The following is an 18,530-nucleotide window of genomic DNA, read 5'->3' on the forward strand; positions in this document are numbered from 1 at the left end:
AAATGGAAAAAAGGTACTGATTTTTGCGGAGTGTGCTAAGAGGGAGCTACTTCTCTCTAAACCTTTCCAGGAATGTTTCCAGCCTACCCTGCTATCCTCTCCCTTGTTTTTCTCTCTTCGGTTTAATTTTTGCTACCTAATTATTTGCCTCATGGTAGTAAAAGGATCCTTCACACCAAACTCTGCAGGTCTTTGTTCTGAGAAGTAAAATCTCCTTTTGTTCCTATCAGCTTTACAAGTTCAAAACCATGCACAAGTGAAGGAAGTGGTTTTGAACATGCAACAGGGAATATTTTCTAGAAACTCAGATGCTCTGAAAAAAATGTTAGCTTTCCTAGAAAATGTTTCAGATTTTCTTTCAGGAAAATCTGAATTTTGTTCTTGGGATGAATCACACACTTGGGTGTGTGATTGTTAGAAAGCAGAAGTTTGCTCAAATATTATGCGATATCCTTTATGACATAATTATGTCCCAGGATAAGGATTTTATTCGTCCTTTCATAAATGTGAGGGTTTTATCTGGACTTTTTTTTTAAGATAAAAAATTGGAAGTGCCAGTGAACAGGAGAGCTTGGTTCCTGTTTCATGGAGTCAAAGAATGAATCTCAGGGACGACAGTGAGCAAACGGATATAGAAATTTATCAAGCAGAGATTCGGAGAAAGCTCTCAAGAGTGAGAGGGGTCCCCACAGGGTGGCCACTGGGGTGGGGGGCGTCTTTTATAGGAAACTGACCAGGGAACTTGGTAAATTTTGCATCAATATCAGGGTGGATTTGTGAATATTTAGAACAAACATGGAGGATTTGTAACAAACAAGATGTTTCTTTGTGAATATCCTGAGCACAAACAAGGTGTTCCTCTCTGGGTAAGGGCTCCTCCATAACACTCTCTGCACCTGGGTTTCTGTGATCACTTAGTAGCCATTTAAGGGGGAGACTCCCTAACACTATGGAGCTGCGGAGCCGGGTTTATTTTTTATTTTTACTGTTTTATCTGTTTCCTTGGGAGGGGTAGGAGCCTGACTCGGGCCTTTCGGTGCCCTTGGGGTTAATGGGAGGCCAGATTCCTGGAAGCCTGACTCTGGGCCTTTCCCTGCCTAGCGCCCTCTGCCCCTAACTCCTTCCTACATCACTGGGAGTCAGGACCGGACTAGGACTCCTGGAAACGAAAGGCAGATATTTTGGGGCGCCTTCCTCTGCACTCACCACCCCGCGGGCTATCCCCACGTGCACCACGCAAGGCAGAAAATGCGTCTAGAGGAGATTCTACAATGTGCGGACTTTTCACCATACATCCCTCTTCAGAATCTGAATTGTAAAACGGACAGTGTTGACTTCGCAGGTGCCCTTAGCGGGGCTTGCTGGTGTAGCGCGGTGCGGGGTGTGCTCTCCGGGTGTGTAAGGACGGGGCCTCGCGCGCCCGGTGTGTTCGCACCTGTGCACACCGTGCAGGGCCGGAACCGCGGAGGTGGACGCGCGGGGAGGCCAGGACCCTGGGCGAGTCCACACCTGCTCGGGGAGGCCACCTGTACAGCCCCGCCCCTGGGGCAGGCCCCGCCCCCAGCAGGCCCCGCCCCTCAGGGCCCACGCGGGAGGCGGGGCCAGGCGCCTCGGCCAATGAGCGCCTGCGGGCCGGCGGGACGCGGGCGGTCTCCCTGGCGACCAGTGCGCGGCCCCGCCCCCGCCCGAGCCTCCCGCGCGGCCGAGCGCAGGCTCCAGAGGCTGCCGCGGGGTGTGCGCGCCGCCAGCGATGGGCAAGTGGAGCCTGGCGCGGAAGCCCGGCCGCACGCTCGGGGTCCTGCTGCTGCTGCTCCTGGGCTTGCTGGTGCTCCGCAGGTGAGCCGCCCCCGCCCCACCCCCGCCCCCGCCCCCCGCGCCCGGAGGTCCCCCCGGCGGAGGCAGCCCCGGCACCCCGAGCCCCCGGGCGACACCGGGCGCTTGCGCTCAGTCTCCGGGCGTCGGGCCCCTTCTCGGTGCTCGTGGTCCCCGCTCTGCTTCCTCCGAGGGCGCTCCCAGCTCCTTGGGCGGCCAGCACGGCTTCAGGTCGCCTCGCTTCGCCCGGTCCCTGCTGCACCCCTCGTCCTCCTTGGGAGCCTGCTTCTGCTTCCCCGGGCCCCCGCATCTCCTAGCACGTCTGCCGGGGGGCTGCTCGTTCGCCAGAAGCCAGCGCTCCTGGACGCGCACCTGCGGGTGGTCGGTGCCGCCGCCCCCCTCCCCGGCGGCTCCTGGACGCTCCCACCTGCGGCGCAGTCCTGAGGACGCTGCCCCGCGGGCCCTCGGAGAACCTCAGTCTCTCCAACCCGGACTTCTAGCCCCACTGTAGGACTGATGCGTCTGGTCTCCACCTTCCCAGGTCGGTGGGCCATCGGCTCAGCCCTGCCCTCCCCCCTTTACAAAGTGGCTGTGTCTGGCGGTAGAAGGCCTGGACCTGCAGCTGCAGCCGCGGTGCCCCAGCCCGGGACTTGGGGGACTGGGTCTGTTTATAGGGTTCTAGGGTTCTGACCAGGTCTTTCCGGTTGATGGCTGGCACTTTCCATATTCAAAACCTCCCGTGTTGCTGGGGAAGCCGACCAGGGGTATCAAATGCTTTGGCCCTGAAAGTTAGTGTTGAGGAAGCTGAAGGTGACCTCCCTTTTCAGCTTTATTTTTTGCTTTTTCCAGCCCCCTTCATTAGTTTCTCTGAATTTCCTCTAGGGGATTGGGAGGAATAAATACCTAAGTATTTTTTGCTGCCATGGAACATATTCAGGAACTTGTTTCCACCTTTGTAAGACTTACATGTCTTTGCTTTACCTGTTCTGGCTTTGGAGTGGGTGAGATGTTATAATAATCATTTGAGAGAGAGAGATGGTGCTCTTCTCACTCAGGGGTCTAGAAAACTGAAGGGGCAATTTGTTTCCAGTGGTTTCTACGCCCTTTTTCCACCTTGTCAGTGATCTCTAACCCATTTTTCTGTGAAGACTGGTCCTGGCTCTTGTAGGTTGCTCAGGCTTCCTCTTGATGCAAGGCTGATGCAAAGCCCAGAGGATTACTCAAAGCAGAGGGAACAGGAGTCTCCGTCATACAGCAGGAACCAAGGAGCCCACACCCCAGAGAGAAAGGCCACAGGTGTGCAGGTGGCTTGTGGTTTGCCCATTGCTGGAGGTCGAGAAAATGGCAGTCCACGCAGAGGCACGGGGGGCCGCTCTGAGGCCTGGAGCCGGGCGGCTGTGCGCCCTAATCATCCACAGGGAGAGGGGTGGGAAGGAGGCTGGGTGTGTGTTGGTGTTGAGCAGGAAGGAGGATGAGGTGTCAGGTAGCTGACTGGCTGAGAAGGAGCCTGAGCTGCCGGGGGCAGTTGCCCGTGGCCCTGCCTGAGGCGAGTGGCCATGGCAGGAGTCAGTGGGGCTTGTGGCGTGTGTGCCTGGGAGTCGCTGTGGCTCAAGCCTGAGGAAACGGCTGGAAAGTTCTCCCTGCTGACCCCCACTTCTCAGCCGGGAAGACAGAGGCCGCAGAAGCTCTGAGCCCAATTCAGGGCCATCTCTTAGGGTCCTTCAAAATCTGTGTCTCTTGGGCGTCGTTAGTTGTAGCCGCCTCATGGTGTTGCCCAGGTCCTCCTCCTGCTTGGCCTGGACACCGAGGATGCTCTCCGGACGGCAGACGAGAGCACCTTGCGGCTTCCTCTGCTGGCCTTGCTCGAGCTTGGCCTAGGTCACTAACCGAGCGGAGGTAGGGCCCTCTCAGGGCTGCCGGGCTGTGGCCGTGGCATGTAGGCCCCATGGGACCTGGCTGCTCAGTGGCAGCTCTGTGGAGTGGAGCCGTGGGGATCAGCCCTTTCCCTGTCCCTCAGAAGGCGGGGATCTGGTGATGGGCAGTGGCGCTGGGCCCCAGCTTTTGTTTTTTCCATGGACTTTACCTTGGGCTGGTTCATGCTCAGTCATAGCTGCTTGATTATGTCACATCCAAGAAATAGGACCAGGATGACTTTTTGAGGATGATTTCAACCTTCCGTATTTTGGAGCTTGGACACTGGTCTGAAGTTAACCTCTGTTGCCGGATAACTGTCATGCTCAAGTTGTACTTGTGTAGCTGGTACGGCTGGATAGGCTGCGGTGCGTGTGTATCCACCTGTGGAAATCCCCCTATGGTCGGGGGTGGAGATGCCCACCGGCGCCCGGAATTCGCCTGTGTCCTGTGTGTCCCTCCTGTGCCCTTCCCTGCTCCCCCACTCCTATACACCCGGCTCTGCCGCGATGTGTCTGCATTTTTTAGAGCTTTATAGAAACGTAATCCTAAGGTAAATACTCTGCTTTGATTTGGCCTCTTTCACTCCGTGTTAGGTGGAGATCTTTGAAGCATATCAGTGTGAAGAGTTAGTTGCCCTTCCTGGACTTTCCTCCTCCCACTCCGTAGACGCCGGAGTGCCTGCTTGATACCATCAGGACATGGTTCCCACTCATGACTCTTTTCCTTACCATAAATGCATCACTGAGCAATAATTAATTAACCCAGCATCGTTCAAACCTGATATTTTAGCTCAGCTAAAAAAAGTCAGGAGAGTGGAAAGTGGCCAGGTAGGCGCTCTGCATCATGCCTCCTGAAAGGTAAGTTCACCTGTTTGCCCAGCTCTGCCTCACTCAGAGCTCTTGCCCTGGCATTATCTGGATTCCAGGCCCTACACTCTTCCTGGAGGAGAGGAAAGGAGAGCCTATTAAATCATTTATTTATTTATTTATCTATCTATCTATCTATCTATCTATCTATTTATTTTTTAGATTTATTTATTTATTTATTTTTATTATTTTCTTCTCTTTAGAGAAGGTGGATCACTTAGCAACATGACCTGGTCACCTTCTTTAATCCAGATCATGGCCAGTCCTGTCTTTCAAGGATGTGTGGGCAAATGGTGCCTTTCTTCCTGGGCCTCTGTGAGGTCATTTTTTAATGACTTTTTTATGATTTTTATGAGCTTTGCCTGTTGCAGGACTCTACCCTGCTTGAGGCCTGAGTCATATTTCCTGGAATCTTCGAATCTTTGAGCACTGTTCCTTTGATCTTCTAGTAGCGAGTCTTCAGCACCTAGGAAGTGTCTGTTTCAGCAGGTAGTCATTTCTCAGACACAAGTGGGGAAACGTGGCTCCCAGGACATGGTTCAGTCAGAGCGCGGGGTAGGATGTCTGAGTCGCCCTGTGCTGGGAAGATGGTGGGCCTTACCAGCCAACTGAAAGGGGACCAGAGTGTCTTAAAGCAAGAGCATGGTCACCAGTGGTGTATCTGTGATTAAAGTGGGGTACTAGGAGATTCAGGGAAAAGCTACGCAGCCTTGGCAGCAGACGTATGGGAAGGTTGGCCAAAGAGTTCTCTGTACCTTGGGTCAAGGAAGTAGCACGTGAAATAAAAACACTTCATCTTTGATGAAATGACTCAGAGTTCCATTATATCGCCTTGAACGGTCTTCTAATGAAGTTTCAGGAAATGCTGGAATTTAGAGCGGTCTTTTCAGAACATTTAGCACCTGAAAAAGACTGAAGGCCCTCCCCCTTCTCCCCTGTTCCTCCCCCATCATCCAGCTCAGTTCTTCTGGTTTAGGGGTATTTGCTGCTTCCTCCCCACTCAATTTTATTTCTTGCTTAAATCTTGCTCTGGATATCAAAGGCCCTGTTGAGAAAGAGTTCCCGTTGCGTGAGACTTCTGGGATAAAAGGGCAGGAGTATTTTTGGACGCTAATGGTAATGAAGCAGGTAACTCTTGACTGGGGTCTGCGGGTAGAGACTCCTAGTTGATGATGCTCACGGCTTTCATACTCCTGCAGCAGGACAGACGGATGGTGGCATTGTTCCTTTCAAGAACGTGCTGTGTCTTCCTGCAAAGCTTGCCTTGTGGGTCGGTAATCTACGTAAAGGACGAAGTATTCAAATAATACAGGGAGGAAAATAAAGACCCCCTAGGAGCCCCTCTGCACCCTAGTAGAGGTGATAATGATGATGTTTCTTGCAAGGCTACTCTGGGCATGGACAGGAAGATCGCTCTGTGTGTTACCCCAGGTGCCATTAGGGATAGGGTTTATTCAAACGGGTCCCTGTTGACAGACATCAATTGTTTGCAGTCTTTTAGCTCCTGCAGACTTGCAGTGTATGTCAGCTACACTGGAGTTAACATAAAGCCCAAGCACTAACCCCCCCCCCCCCCCGCCCCAAGGTTGCAGTGAAGATCTGCTGGGTGTATTTCTGTACCTAGAATTGCTCACCATATGAGATACTTGTTTTAAATCCTGATAGACATTTAAAATAAGTAAAAAATAAGTTAAAATAAGTAAATAGCACATTCTATGTCTGTTGGATCGATGTGAGGTAGGTTCTGAGCTCCATAGATGGAGGGGGAAGTTGTTTAATCTGCGTGTGTATAGGTTGTGTCTTTAAGAACTAGTCCATCTCCTATATATATATATATATGTAGATAAAAGTCTCGTGCTGGATTTTTTAAAAAGATTTTATTTATTCATGAGAGACACAGAGAGACAGAGACACAGGCAGGGGGAGAAGCAGGCTCCATGCGGGGAGCCTGATACAGGACTCGATCCCGGGACCCAGGGGTCATGCCCTGAGCTGAAGGCAGATGCTTAACCGCTGAGCCACCCAGGCGTCCCTTATGTGGTGGATTTTAAAAAATATTGATCATATTTACGTTTCCCCTTGTTTCATGAAATCATTTTATTCTGATTCCACACGCATCTTAGAGATCTTAGATCTTAGAGCATCTCTAAGCACTATGTCAGTAGAGGTTTTGCATTTTTCTAATGGAATTTTCACCTCTATTTTGAGAAAAGACTTTTTCTATTTATGATGTCGCAATGGAAATTTTCCCCGAAATGGAGAATTTCTGTCACATAACATCAAAATACATTTTATTGTTAATATGTGGTTGATTACTACGGAGCAGTTTTGTTGCTTCACCAATGGGTCTCAAGGTTTTGGTCTAATCCGCATTTATTCACATATAAACTTCGGCAGTATTTAGAAGATGTCGTCCTCTGAACCAGCAGCAAGTCCCTGGACCCTATAAGCAGCCACTTGGCCTGACTTGCTGGAGCCTGGGTGCCGGGCCAGTTCCTGGCTTACCAAGAAGCCTTTTCAGAGGCAAGGACAGAGGCACTAAGGTTGCAGTAGTGTCACTGACCTGCAAAGTGCTGCAAAATGACCTCACATTCCTGCAAAATGAGTGTACTGGCCTTCGGAATGGAAGGCTCAAGCTCTTTGGAAATACTACCTGCTGTTCCAGCAAAGCAGGAGCCTAAAGCGTTGGGCCGGGTCCAGGGATCGCATCCAGGAAGCTACATCAGCTACAAGGACGGTTTGTTTCACTGGGGCTGAAGTTCTTGGGGTTCCAGGATTGATCCAGGAGCCATTATTCTGGATTAGAGGCATTAAGGGCACTGGCCTGGGCCGGAGGGTGGGCAGCTCCTTCCTTACACCCTCAAGCTCCGCTGCTGAGGGGGAGCATACAGCCCGGAGACTGCGGAGGCCGAAATTTCTGCCAGCGGGCAGTTGAAGGGAATGGGATGCCCAAGGAAGTGGGCCTCGTGGGAGCCTGTAAGCGCATCAGGCTCCGGGGTGATGACCAGAGGTGTGTACTGTAGATCCCAGTGAGGAGATTTGTACGCGTGATGACGTCCCCGGGGCAGTTGAAGAGAACTGCCGTCTACATGATGGTCTCTGGCGTGACCACGTGCATGAACGAGGAGGCGAGTGTCGTTTTGGTCAGTACCTTTAATACGATGCACTGGACTTCGATGCAGTGAACCTGTGCTGGGGGCGGCCCCGTGGATCCCAGTGCACTTGGAGGTTGGATTTGTCAGTTGTCATCTCTTAAGTTTCCATTACGTGTAGGGCCAGAGCGGCCAGTCCTTGGGGTCAGCGAGGACTGAGGCTGTGAACCAAAGGACGATTTCTGCAGACGACTCCTCCGTGTACTGAGCCTGTGCACACCCTTGGCCAGCCTAAAATTGCCTGGTCACTGCTGGGGGCCAGCATGCCTCCAGCTGGTGACTGTGACCCTACGGGAAGCCTCCCAGTCCTGCCACGGCCCCATTAGCGATCACCATTTGCAGGACGTACAGGTGACACTGGGATCCTTCTGGCATGGCCAGAGCCATTTCAGCCCTGCCTTGACGAGCGCCCTGGATCTAAGGAGATCGTTCAAGTTGGTGACTGGATGTGGCTCTTGTCTTGCCCACCTGGAAGGCCTTCTCCGGGTGCCGGGACGCGATTCAGTGGCCCACATGGGGAGGTGTAGGCTTGTCACCAGCCCATCTGGCTTTCCCACTCAAACACATTGACCCAGCACTGTTGACCATGTCCGGTGCCACCAGCCTGTGTGGAGCCTGCCCTGCTCCACATCACTGTTCATTACAGTGATGACGTATAAGGAGGACGCCTTCCTCTCCTCCTCCTCCATCCTCCTCCATCCTCCCTGTCGCCGCCTGATGGCATCTCCTCACCGCAGGGAACTGGGGCCCCATGTCCACCTCCTGTTACTTCCCCCTAACCTGTTGGGTCTGTAGCTTGCACAACCTGCTGTCACCTGCCAAAAGGGATGGTGGCACCAGGATGTAGAGGTCTTGTTATATGGTGCAAGGGCCTGTCACACATCCTGACCCATGTGCCTCCATCTGGAAACCTCGCTGTAGACCGTGCACGGAGATGGCTCTGAGCAGAGCAAACCTGAGCATGGGTCAGCCTGGTGGCCGAGGCCTGCTCCTCAGTTGGTTCTTAGACTGAGAACTTACTTATCCTACAATGAAGCAAAGATACAAAGGCAACAGAATTTCCAGGAAAAAGTAGTACGTGCTCCAGCTAGAGGAAGGCAGATGCCCTGGTCTCGTAAAAAAAAAAAAAAAAAAAAAAAAAAAAAAAAAAAAAAAAAAAAAAAAAAAAGCTTTCGACAAGGGGCACCTGGCTGGCTTGTTTGGTGGAGCGTGTGACTCTTGGTCTCAAGGTTTTGAGGTTGAGCCTCACGTTGGGCACAGAGATTACCTAAGAAGAAGCTTTCTACAATCTAAACAATGAATGAATAATCTAGCTTTCTAATAAATGGTTTCTACGAGGTTTCAGCATGAATTACTTGCTCCCTGGGAGGAGCAGCAGAAACCAGGGTTTCCTGAGGCCTTGGTTAGCTCCTTGGAAACAGGCCTAATTTGGAAGGAAAGTGTCTCTGACCTGATAGAACCACATAGTTTCCACTTTATTTATTTTGTTATTACTGAGTTAATTACTCAGGAAGCATGGGGGTGGTTATTAATTTGTGGTCTCTAGTGCTAATGACTGTTATCAGTATTAATAACCATTTGCATGGAGCTTTCTTGTTTATGAAGCTCCGCCGTGTACCGCCTTTCATTTTCTCGCAGTGAATTCCTTGGAGAAATCCCACATTTATCCTAATTTTCTCAGTGAATTCATCCTTTTCATTAATGGATTAAAAACTCATTTAGTAATGTACCAGCACATTTTCAGAGAGGAAACCGCTGAATTCTCCCGAACTTGGAATTTGATACGAGCTAGCTTTTGTGGTTTGCAGGGTTAGTTTCATGCCTCTTCATAAGCACCGAGACGAGATACTTTCTTTTTAAAAAATCTAGAAAATGACAGCACGTGAAGACAGAAGCAGATAGATGCTTTATCCGGGATGAGACTATGAAGATTTATTTATTTTTCATTTATTTATTCGTGAGAGACACTCAGAGGCAGAGACATAGGCAGAGGGAGAAGCAGGCTCTCCGCAAGAGCCGGGTGCGGGACTCGATCCCGGGTCCCGGGATCACGCCATGAGCTGGAGGCAGGCGTCCAACCGCTGAGCCCCCCGGGGCGTCCCCGGGAAGTGGTGACATTACAGATGTCAGAGGACGAGATGCGGATGAGTGCTTCTCAGACTTTACCTTGGGGTCTGGTTGGGATGTGGATTCTAATTCGGGTCTCACTTGAGGCCTGAGTGTGAGTGTCTGCAGCAAACCCAGGTGACCATGCTCGGCAGGTGCGCCGCACCTGGAGGTGGCTGTTGGGGCGCGGGCAGGTCGGGTGAGTGTGAGCGCAGGCTGTAGGGTGGAGCTTCCAGCCCCACCTCCACCCGTGCCCTGAGCAGGGGCGCCCACGGCATCTGGGAGACCCCTGAACGAAAGGCAGGGACTGGAGCTTGGCGACTTGAAGATGGTTCTGAGGTGGGGGTCTGGCCAGTGAGCGGAGTGCGGCCTGCTGGGCTGAGGGCCGAGTCCTGTGTTCACCGTCCTTAAAGGTAACGAGGGGCGCCCGGGGCTCAGCGGGTGAGCGCCTGCCTTCAGCTTGGGTCGTGACCCAGGGGTCCTGGGATCGAGTACCGCGTCGGGCTCCCTGCATGGAGCCTGGTTCTCCCTCGGCCTGTGGCTCAGCCTCTCTCTCTGTGCCTCTCATGAATAAATAAATAAAATCTTCAAAACAAATAGAAGGGCGGGGAACATTCCATGTGAAGGACCCTAGGAGAGCCCCACGAGGTGATTGTCCCCAACGCAGAGCCTGCAGAAGCAAGCTGATGCAGGGGGAGGCAGAGCCTTGTATGGCACACACCCCGCTTTACGGAGGACGATGCTCGCGCCTCCAGAGCTTGTGTCACTGGCCCGAGGTGCAGGGCTACCCGAGAGCAGGGCCGGGGCTCGTGTCCACGTCCTCCCCACGCGGGGGTCTCTGGAAGGAGTCGGCTTAAGCCCTGGTGCCAAGCCCGGTGTGGAGCCCAATGTGGGGCTTGAACTCGGGACCTGATCTGGGCCGACCCCACCAAGACAGTCGGGCGCCCCCGGAGGAACTGCCCTCTGGGAGCTCTCGGAACCTGTAATGTGCAGCTTTGCCTTCAGGGAAGGGGAGCGGTGGTGGGGTCTCTTCGTGTGCCCAGGCGGCCCCGCGGGAGCTCGGGTCCTGGCGGCTGAGAGGCCAGAGGAGGCGGATCTCCTTGCCTGTCATGGCCGTGGGCACAGCCTCCTGGGCTGCGGCGTGTGTGGCGCCTGTGTGGTCCTGGGCTCCCCTGCCACGGGGAAGCCCAGGCCGCAGCCTCGCCCGAGCTTGTGGCCCCCGGCCCTGCGCGGCACCTGTGCGCTCCCGGGGGACCCGCACCCTGGCGGGCCGTGCCAAGCAGGGTGCCCACCCCGTGGCCCCTCGGGCGGTGCAGCCAAGCTGAGCGGGGAAGCACTGACCCCGTCGGGGGCTCCTGTGCGGCGCCCAGCCTGGTGCCCGGACTGCCCCGGGGGGCCCGTCCTCGCATGGTGGTCCTCGGTTCCGGCCTGCAGCAGGGCGCCCCGCTCTCTCTGAGCCGGGGATCCTCCTCCTCCTCCCCTTCTCGAAGTTTCTTTCCTAATGTTACCTTATGGACTCCACTGAAAGCACGTGACCAGAGGAGGCGAAAGAGGAGATGCCCGGGTAGACGCCTGCGTGTCAGGCTGCGGGTCCACCGGCGGGCGCCCCGAGCCCGAGCCCCTGTTCCCTCCACCTGCTTCCTTCCTTCCCCGCCCCGAGAGCTGCGGGAGGGCTGTCCTCTGGCCGTGGCCCCGATGCCCCCGGGTGACGCGGTGGTTCTTGGTGGGACTCGCGCCGTGGACCCGCCTCACCCCGCCGTCGCGGCCAGGCTGGCCCCTAGGTCGGGTCCCCCTGTCCAGCCCCCTTTTGTGCCCCCCTCCTGCCGGGCTCCTTCCACGGCCGGGAGATGGGACAAGGCAGGGAGGGCACGCTAGTCTGGGGGCAGTTGGAGGGGCACCTGCCGCTTGCCAGCACCCTCCGGCTGGGGCTCGGGGTGCCGACTCTGGCTCCGCTGGGGCTTCAGACGCTGACTCGAGGGACACAGGCTGTGCCTGGACGCCGCCGGCCACAGGCCTCCCTGCGGGGCTCCGTAGCTCCGCGGCCGCTGCCCCTCCAGGCGGCTCCGCACGGCCGGGCGCTGGTGCCCTGAGCAGGCAGGCGGCCCCCCTGGATCCCCCAGCCCCCCTGATCCCCCAGCCCCCCACAAACTCCCTGGATCCCCCAGACCCCCTGGCTACCCTGAACCCCGCCCCCCCATGTGCTCCTCTCCTGTCCGCCTGTGGTCTTGGCTTGCTCCTCCCAGCTGGGGCTGGTGGGGTTGGGGAGGGAAGCCCCCCCGCCCTGGGACAGAGCCAGCTTCTCGCTCCCTGTCCCCCTACAGGTTGGACTGGTATCGTCTGGTCCCTGTGTGGCTGAGAAACCGGCAGTTGGGGCTGCAGGCCAACGGCCCGCGCTTCACACTGGAGGACTCCACCTTCTGGATCTTGGGGGGCTCCGTGCACTACTTCCGGGTGCCCCGGGAATACTGGAGGGACCGCTTGCTGAAGCTGAAGGCCTGTGGCCTGAACACCCTCACCACGTGAGTCGGGCCCAACCCCAGCGGCCTCTGGCGTGTGCGGCATGTGCCCCGGCTTCCCCTGGGCAGCCCAGACCTCGGGTCAGGGTGGGGGAGCACGGCCCGGTCCCGAACCCGAGTGGCCCCCAAAGGGAATCTTTGGGCTGAGCTCCGTGAGGAGGAGCCGGGCCCCCTGTCCGGGTCTGCGGGGCTCCACAGCCTCCTGCCCAGCCTGGCGCCCCTGTACGTGCGGGTGAGGAGTCGGGCTAGCTGGGAGGCTCCAGAGGAACAGAAAGAGCCCACGGGGGAGCCCAGTGAAGGTGAGCGGGGTGTACGACAGGAAGATGTGGCTGATTTTTATTTTTTTTTAAAGATTTTATTTATTCATGAGAGACACACACCAAGAGAGGGAGGCAGAGGCACAGGCAGAGGGAGCAGCAGGCTCCATGCAGGGAGCCCGACGCAGGACTCGATCCTGGGACCCCGGGGTCACGCCCTGGGCTGAAGGCAGATGCTCAACCACTGAGCCACTCAGACGCCCTGATTTTCAATTTCTTTTAAACCGACACTCCACCCCGCAATGTATCCAGCAAACGAATGTGATCCTTTTTCAAAAAGCTTCCTTGGGAAAGCTGTTTCCAGGCAAAAATAGGTGATCACAGATCAAGGGTGTAGATTTTCTTGAGTGGTTCATGACGTAGCTCTGCAGACGGTCTCTGAAGAGAGTCACGGGATCGGACGGGGCCGCCGCAGCGCAGTTGAGACCTGTGTGTGATGTTCCAGAAGGGCGACCGAAGAGGACGCGCGGGTCTGCACAGGTCGTTGTGGCCCTGGGGGTGCCCTCATTCCCAGGGCAGGACCCCTGAGGCCGCGGGAGCGTTGCCGGCTGAGCGTTGCCTCGTAGAAGCGAGGTCGTCCGTCTCCTCAAGGGTGGGCGCCTCTTTCCCTTCACCTGTGCACGTGGCAGGTGGGGCCGCGGCTGGCCGGGGGGCACCCGTTACAGTTACCGTCACCCCAAACCTCTCCCTGGACTCGGGCCCCCTGCAGAACTTCTTTATTTTCCAAAGATGAGATAGAGAATTCTTTGGAACCTATGGGACTGACTGACGACTGAGGCTTCCTCTTATCTTTTAACTTTTCCTCCTAGGAAGTTCCTTTTTCTTTTCTTTTCTGTGATGAAGGAAGAGTGGGAGAGATGGGGGGTGCACGCTCAAGGTGGCCGTGGTCACGTCGTAGGCTCCAGCTGAATCTCCCTGGCCTGCTCTCCCTTCTGGGGAGGAGGCGAGGGATTAGCCCCCCGGGACTGGCCCCGGCCTCTCTAAGGTCCCTAGATTCCTGCACTTAGGTCTCGGTTCCACACCTGACGCCACTGGGACAACGGACCTCAGAGGTGCATCCGCACCCGTCACGATGGGTTGTAGGAATCCAGAAGCTCACCTAGGACAGGAAGGGAGTCCACGGAAAGCTCACTCCTGTCTTGCCGTCATTACAGTTACGTTCCATGGAACCTGCACGAGCCAGAAAGAGGCAAATTCGACTTCTCCGGGAACCTGGACATGGAGTAAGTGCTCTTGCTGCTTCTCGGCCTTGCCCGGGGTGGGGAGGCAGAGCGGTGGCTCCTTGGGGTTGATGACGACCACGGGGCCGTCGTGGTTCTGCTTGAAGGGGCAGAGAGAGGCTGGGCTCAGGAGCCTCGTTCTCAGGACCAGGCGCGGGCAGCCGTGACCCTGTTGCTCGCGGGGTCGGGGTCTGCGTCCTGAGCCCAGGCCTCTTCACCGCAGCCCAGAGGGGCCCAATCCCCAGGGTCGGCTCCACTCTGCAGTGCGGTCCAGCCACCTGGGCTGGCACAGGGCTTGGCCCTCTAGGGTAGCTGGGCCGTGGGAGTGAGGTTCACTGTAGGGCCCCCTGCCCCCTGTCTGATGGCCTTGGGCCTCATGCCCCCGGTGGGGCTTGCAGAAGGTCGTGGGCTAGGGGAGGGTGGGAACCCAGCTCCCAGGGCCTGTGGAGGGAGGGAGGGAGGGAGGGAGGGAGGGAGGGGGGAGAGGGGCTGGGCGGCCCCACCCCCTTGTGCTGCACCCCCCTGAGGTCCTGAGAGCTGCTGACACTGACCTCCCCAGGGCCTTCGTGCTGCTGGCTGCGGAGATGGGGCTGTGGGTGATCCTGCGTCCAGGCCCCTACATCTGCAGCGAGATCGACCTCGGGGGCTTGCCCAGGTGAGCTTGAGCTGCCCTGGGTGCTTGTGCAAAACGGCAGCCACAAACGTAGGTTGGCTTTTGCTCCCGAGCTCTATTTTTCATTGTGTGCTGAGACTCCTTTTCAGAATAAGTGGTGCCCAGGGGAGGCCTTTCCAAATGATGTCGCTTTATTTTGATAAACTATAGGAGACACAAATTAGTGCTTTTGCTTGCTGCTTTATCTTCAAATCTCAGGCTGTAATGAGTCACGTTAGGGTGTGTGGTCTCCACTAAGGTCCGTGGGGTGCTGCGGGGCTGGAGTAGGAAATCTGGACAGTAATCCCCTCCTAGCACATCGCTGCTTGTCCTCATCCTTACTGGCCTTAATTTTCCACGGAAAGACTTTGTGGTTAGTAGGTTGGTCCTTGCCATCCTCCCGGTGCCCCAGATGGCCTCTGGCCCCTGACCAGGAAGAAGGCTGGGCCTGTTTGCCCTGTGGTCTCCTGGGGAACGGCCTCTCCCTGCCCACCCCCCCCCCACCCCCCGTTTTCCCTCTGGTATCCAGTGCAGCCCAGCACTTCCCTGGGGATCTCACGCAGCCATGTCTCTGTCTCCTTGCTCCCTGGGATCACTCCTCTGTGTCTGTGCCCTTGACAAAGCGGTGCCCGCCCAGCCGAGTGCCCTCCCCTGCACCTGGGGATTAGAAACCTGTGTGTCAGCGATGTCCTCAGGCTCAGCGGCAGCTGCCAGGAGGAGGACGGGATTGAAGGGTTAGCTCTCAGAAGCAGCAAGAACTGCAGCGCTCAGCCCTCCTCCTGGGCGCACCCCCGGGAGCCCCACATGGCGGGGGGGGGGGGGGGGGGCTGGGAGGCCGTAGCCCTGCAGGCCACGGGGAGGGAGGGGGCCGAGTCCAGAAGCTGCGGTCTCCTCCTACCTTTTTACCTAACAAACTGGTAATCTCCAGGCGTGTTCAGGGCTGCTCTCGGAGGACGAAGGGCATCACACCCTCTGTAAGGAAACAGAAGGGTTTTCTCAGGGTCTCCAGTGAGACGGAAGCTTCCTGAGCCTGGCTGTGGCGGGAGTGGCCGCAAAGGCCAGGCCTTGGCAGGCCGCCCCCCCCCCCCCCAGCTCCTCCAGAGCAGCTGAGGCTCCCGAGCCCCAGGGTGACCCTGGAGAGTGGGTGGGAGCGCTGAGAAGAGGGATTAGCCTCCCGGCCTCCCCTCCGTGTCAGGCTGCGTTTCTGGGATTTTCCTTACCCCTCTGGCTTCACCCCTTTGTAGCGAGATCGGGAAGTAAATGCTTCAGCGCTGGCCCAGAGCCAGAACCGGCCCCCGCGGCGGGGCAGGTGGGGAGGGCCCGCTCCAGCCCTGCAGCTGCTTCCTTTCTCCCCCCATCATCCTGCCCAGGGCCCACCCACACACCCCGCCACTAATTCCACCCCCTTTTATTCAAGCTGGTTACTCCAAGACTCTGGCATGAGGCTGAGAACGACTTACAAGGGCTTCACCGAAGCAGTGGACCTTTATTTTGATCACCTGATGGCCCGGGTGGTGCCACTCCAGGTAAAAGCAGGGAGCGCCCTCTCTTGGCTTCCGCCGTCCTGGGAGGCGATGGTCCCAGGGGAACCCGCTCCCCGGGGCCGCGATCTGTGGGCCGAGGTGCTCTGGGCAGTTGGCGCCCGGACATGGATTTGAGCGACAGAGAAGCCCAGCAGCCGGTGTCCTAAGTGTGTACACGCTGGTTGGGTCCTGCATGGAGAGGAGCGTACACGGGTGTGCCCTTACCCGTAGGACAGCGGGCGTTCCGTGGTCCTATGATTACAACTGAGGACTTTCCAAGGTACAGCTTTCTGTTGCCTACCGCAAAGGTGCTGTGCGGGGCACCCCGTGTTCAAAACATGGGTGGTGAAAATCAGTTTTGGGGAGAAAATACCATTGCACGTCACATTTGAAAGCAATACAAAGGCAGGGTTGGGATTAACCCAATGTCTTATGTAAAAATAAGAGTCGTGCTGAGACGTTAGTACATTAATAAAAAAACGCTAGTACATCAGTAAACACTGTCCTTGAGCCAGAGGTTTGGAATGTTCACAGCACCCGCAGATCAAAGGAACTACTTGACCATTTGTAGGGTGTGCAAATAAAACATGGGGTACTCAGTTAAATTTGAATTTCAGATAAACAAGGAATTTTTTTTTAGTATAAATATGTCCTAAATGTTGTGTGAGACATGCCTACGTTGAAAATATCCATGATTTAGGTAAACGTCTATTCATTGTGAATTTTTTTTTATTTTTTTAAATTTAATTTTATTTTTTTTATTCATTGTGAATTTAAGTACAACTGGCTATCTTGTATTTTTATTCCTTAAACCTTGGGAGCCCTAATTATGAAAGAAGTAAGAAGCCAGGAAATGATTAGCCTGGAGTTTTGCAAGGAAGATGGGATTACTGAGATGACTCAGCAGATTGTCGTAGACTGGGTGGTGGAGGTTGTAGGGAAGGTCACGCCAGGAACATGGCTCAGAAGCATCCTTAAATATGGAAGTGGTGTACCCAAAATAAAAAATTCTAGGTATCGGGATCCCTGGGTGGCACAGCGGTTTGGTGCCTGCCTTTGGCCCAGGGCGCGATCCTGGAGACCCGGGATCGAGTCCCACGTCGGGCTCCCGGTGCATGGAGCCTGCTTCTCCCTCTGCCTGTGTCTCTGCCTCTCTCTCTCTCTCTGTGTGTGTGACTATCATAAATAAATTAAAAAAAATTAAAAAAAATTAAAAAAAAAATTCTAGGTATAACATGATTATTTTGTTTTTTTATGGTGACAAAATACATGTAAAATAAAATATGCCATCCTTACCATTTCTGAGTGTACAGTTGACTTGCATTACATACATTCCCATTGTTTTGCGAAGATTACCACCTTCCATTTCCTGGACTTTTTCGTTTTCCCAAACTAAAACTCTAGGAGGATTATACCCTCCTGTCGCCCTTCTCCATAGCCCCTGGCAGCTACCGTTTTGCTTTCTGTCGCCATGCAACTGTCCATTCTGGGGAACCCACAGAAGAAGAATCGTACCGTATCTGTCCGTTACGACAGGCTTCTTTCCCTTAGCATGTCTTCAGGGTTCATCCGTGTTGTAGCAGGTGTCAGAACTTTTTTCCTTTTTAAGACTCCATAATCCCTTGTATGGTTGTACCGCATGTTGTCCATCCACTCATTCGTCAGCGGACGCCTGCATTGCTTCTGCCTGTCGTGGATAATGCGGCCGGGCTAGTTAGTCTCAGGAAAGGTTTGTCAGTTTTGTTAATCTTTTAACAAAAAGATTTGTTAATCTTTTTTGTTAATCTTTTGTTAATCAAAGACCTAACTCTTAGTTTTGTTGATTTTTCTTTATTTTTTTCATTATCTATTTTTTTTTTTTTTTGCCTCTGTTCTAATCTTTATTACTTCCTTCCTTCTGCTACCTTTGAGTTTGGTTCTTTTTCCTAGTTTTCTAAGGTGAAAAGTTAGGTGTTGACATACCACCTTTATTCCTTTTTAATGTGTTTACAGCTATAAATTTTCCTCTTAGCACTGCTTTTGTTGCATCCCATAAGTTTATGTTGAATTTTTATTTTCATTTGTCTCAAGATATTTCCTGATTTCCCTGTTATTTCTTCTTTGGATCATTGGTGATTTTTAAGAGTGTGTTGTTTAATTTCCAAGTGTTTCTGGAATTTGAAATGTGAAGTTTTCAGTGTTCTTTCAGTTTTTGGCTTCTAGTTTCATTCTTTTGTGATTGGAAGAGATACTTTGTATGATTTCAATCTTATAATACTTGTGTCATGGCCTAACATATGATCTGTCCTGGAGAATGTTCCATGTGTATATATTTGAGGAAAATGTGTATTATGTTGTTGGATGGGGTGTTCTATGTGCATCTTTTATGTTCATTGGGTCTATAGTCTTGTTCAATTTCAAATCTAGGTTTTTTCATTAGAAAGTTTAATCCATTTACATTTAAAGGAATTAC

The 18,530-nt window shown here is 54.3% G+C and overlaps 1 protein-coding gene across 2 annotated transcripts in view; it reads left to right on the top strand.

Moving 5' to 3' along the window:
• Positions 1-1,708: 1,708 nt before the first annotated feature.
• LOC129497010 (beta-galactosidase-1-like protein 2) overlaps positions 1,709-18,530 on the top strand; it is a 40,076-nt gene continuing 23,254 nt past the window's right edge. Inside the window, exons 1-5 of one of the 2 annotated variants that reach the window (XR_008661862.1) lie at positions 1,709-1,836; positions 12,172-12,369; positions 13,838-13,906; positions 14,463-14,558; positions 15,973-16,081. Coding sequence is in view for 1 of the 2 variants with exons in the window: in XM_055305405.1 (XP_055161380.1) it covers positions 1,751-1,836; positions 12,172-12,369; positions 13,838-13,906; positions 14,463-14,558; positions 15,973-16,081 (558 nt within the window). In the remaining variant the exon portion in view is untranslated. The remainder of the gene's footprint in view (positions 1,837-12,171; positions 12,370-13,837; positions 13,907-14,462; positions 14,559-15,972; positions 16,082-18,530) is intronic. The other variant, XM_055305405.1, reaches the window with a different exon arrangement.

Source organism: Nyctereutes procyonoides, unplaced genomic scaffold (genome assembly GCF_905146905.1).
Source record: "Nyctereutes procyonoides isolate TBG_1078 unplaced genomic scaffold, NYPRO_anot_genome, whole genome shotgun sequence".
Lineage (NCBI taxonomy): Eukaryota > Metazoa > Chordata > Mammalia > Carnivora > Canidae > Nyctereutes > Nyctereutes procyonoides.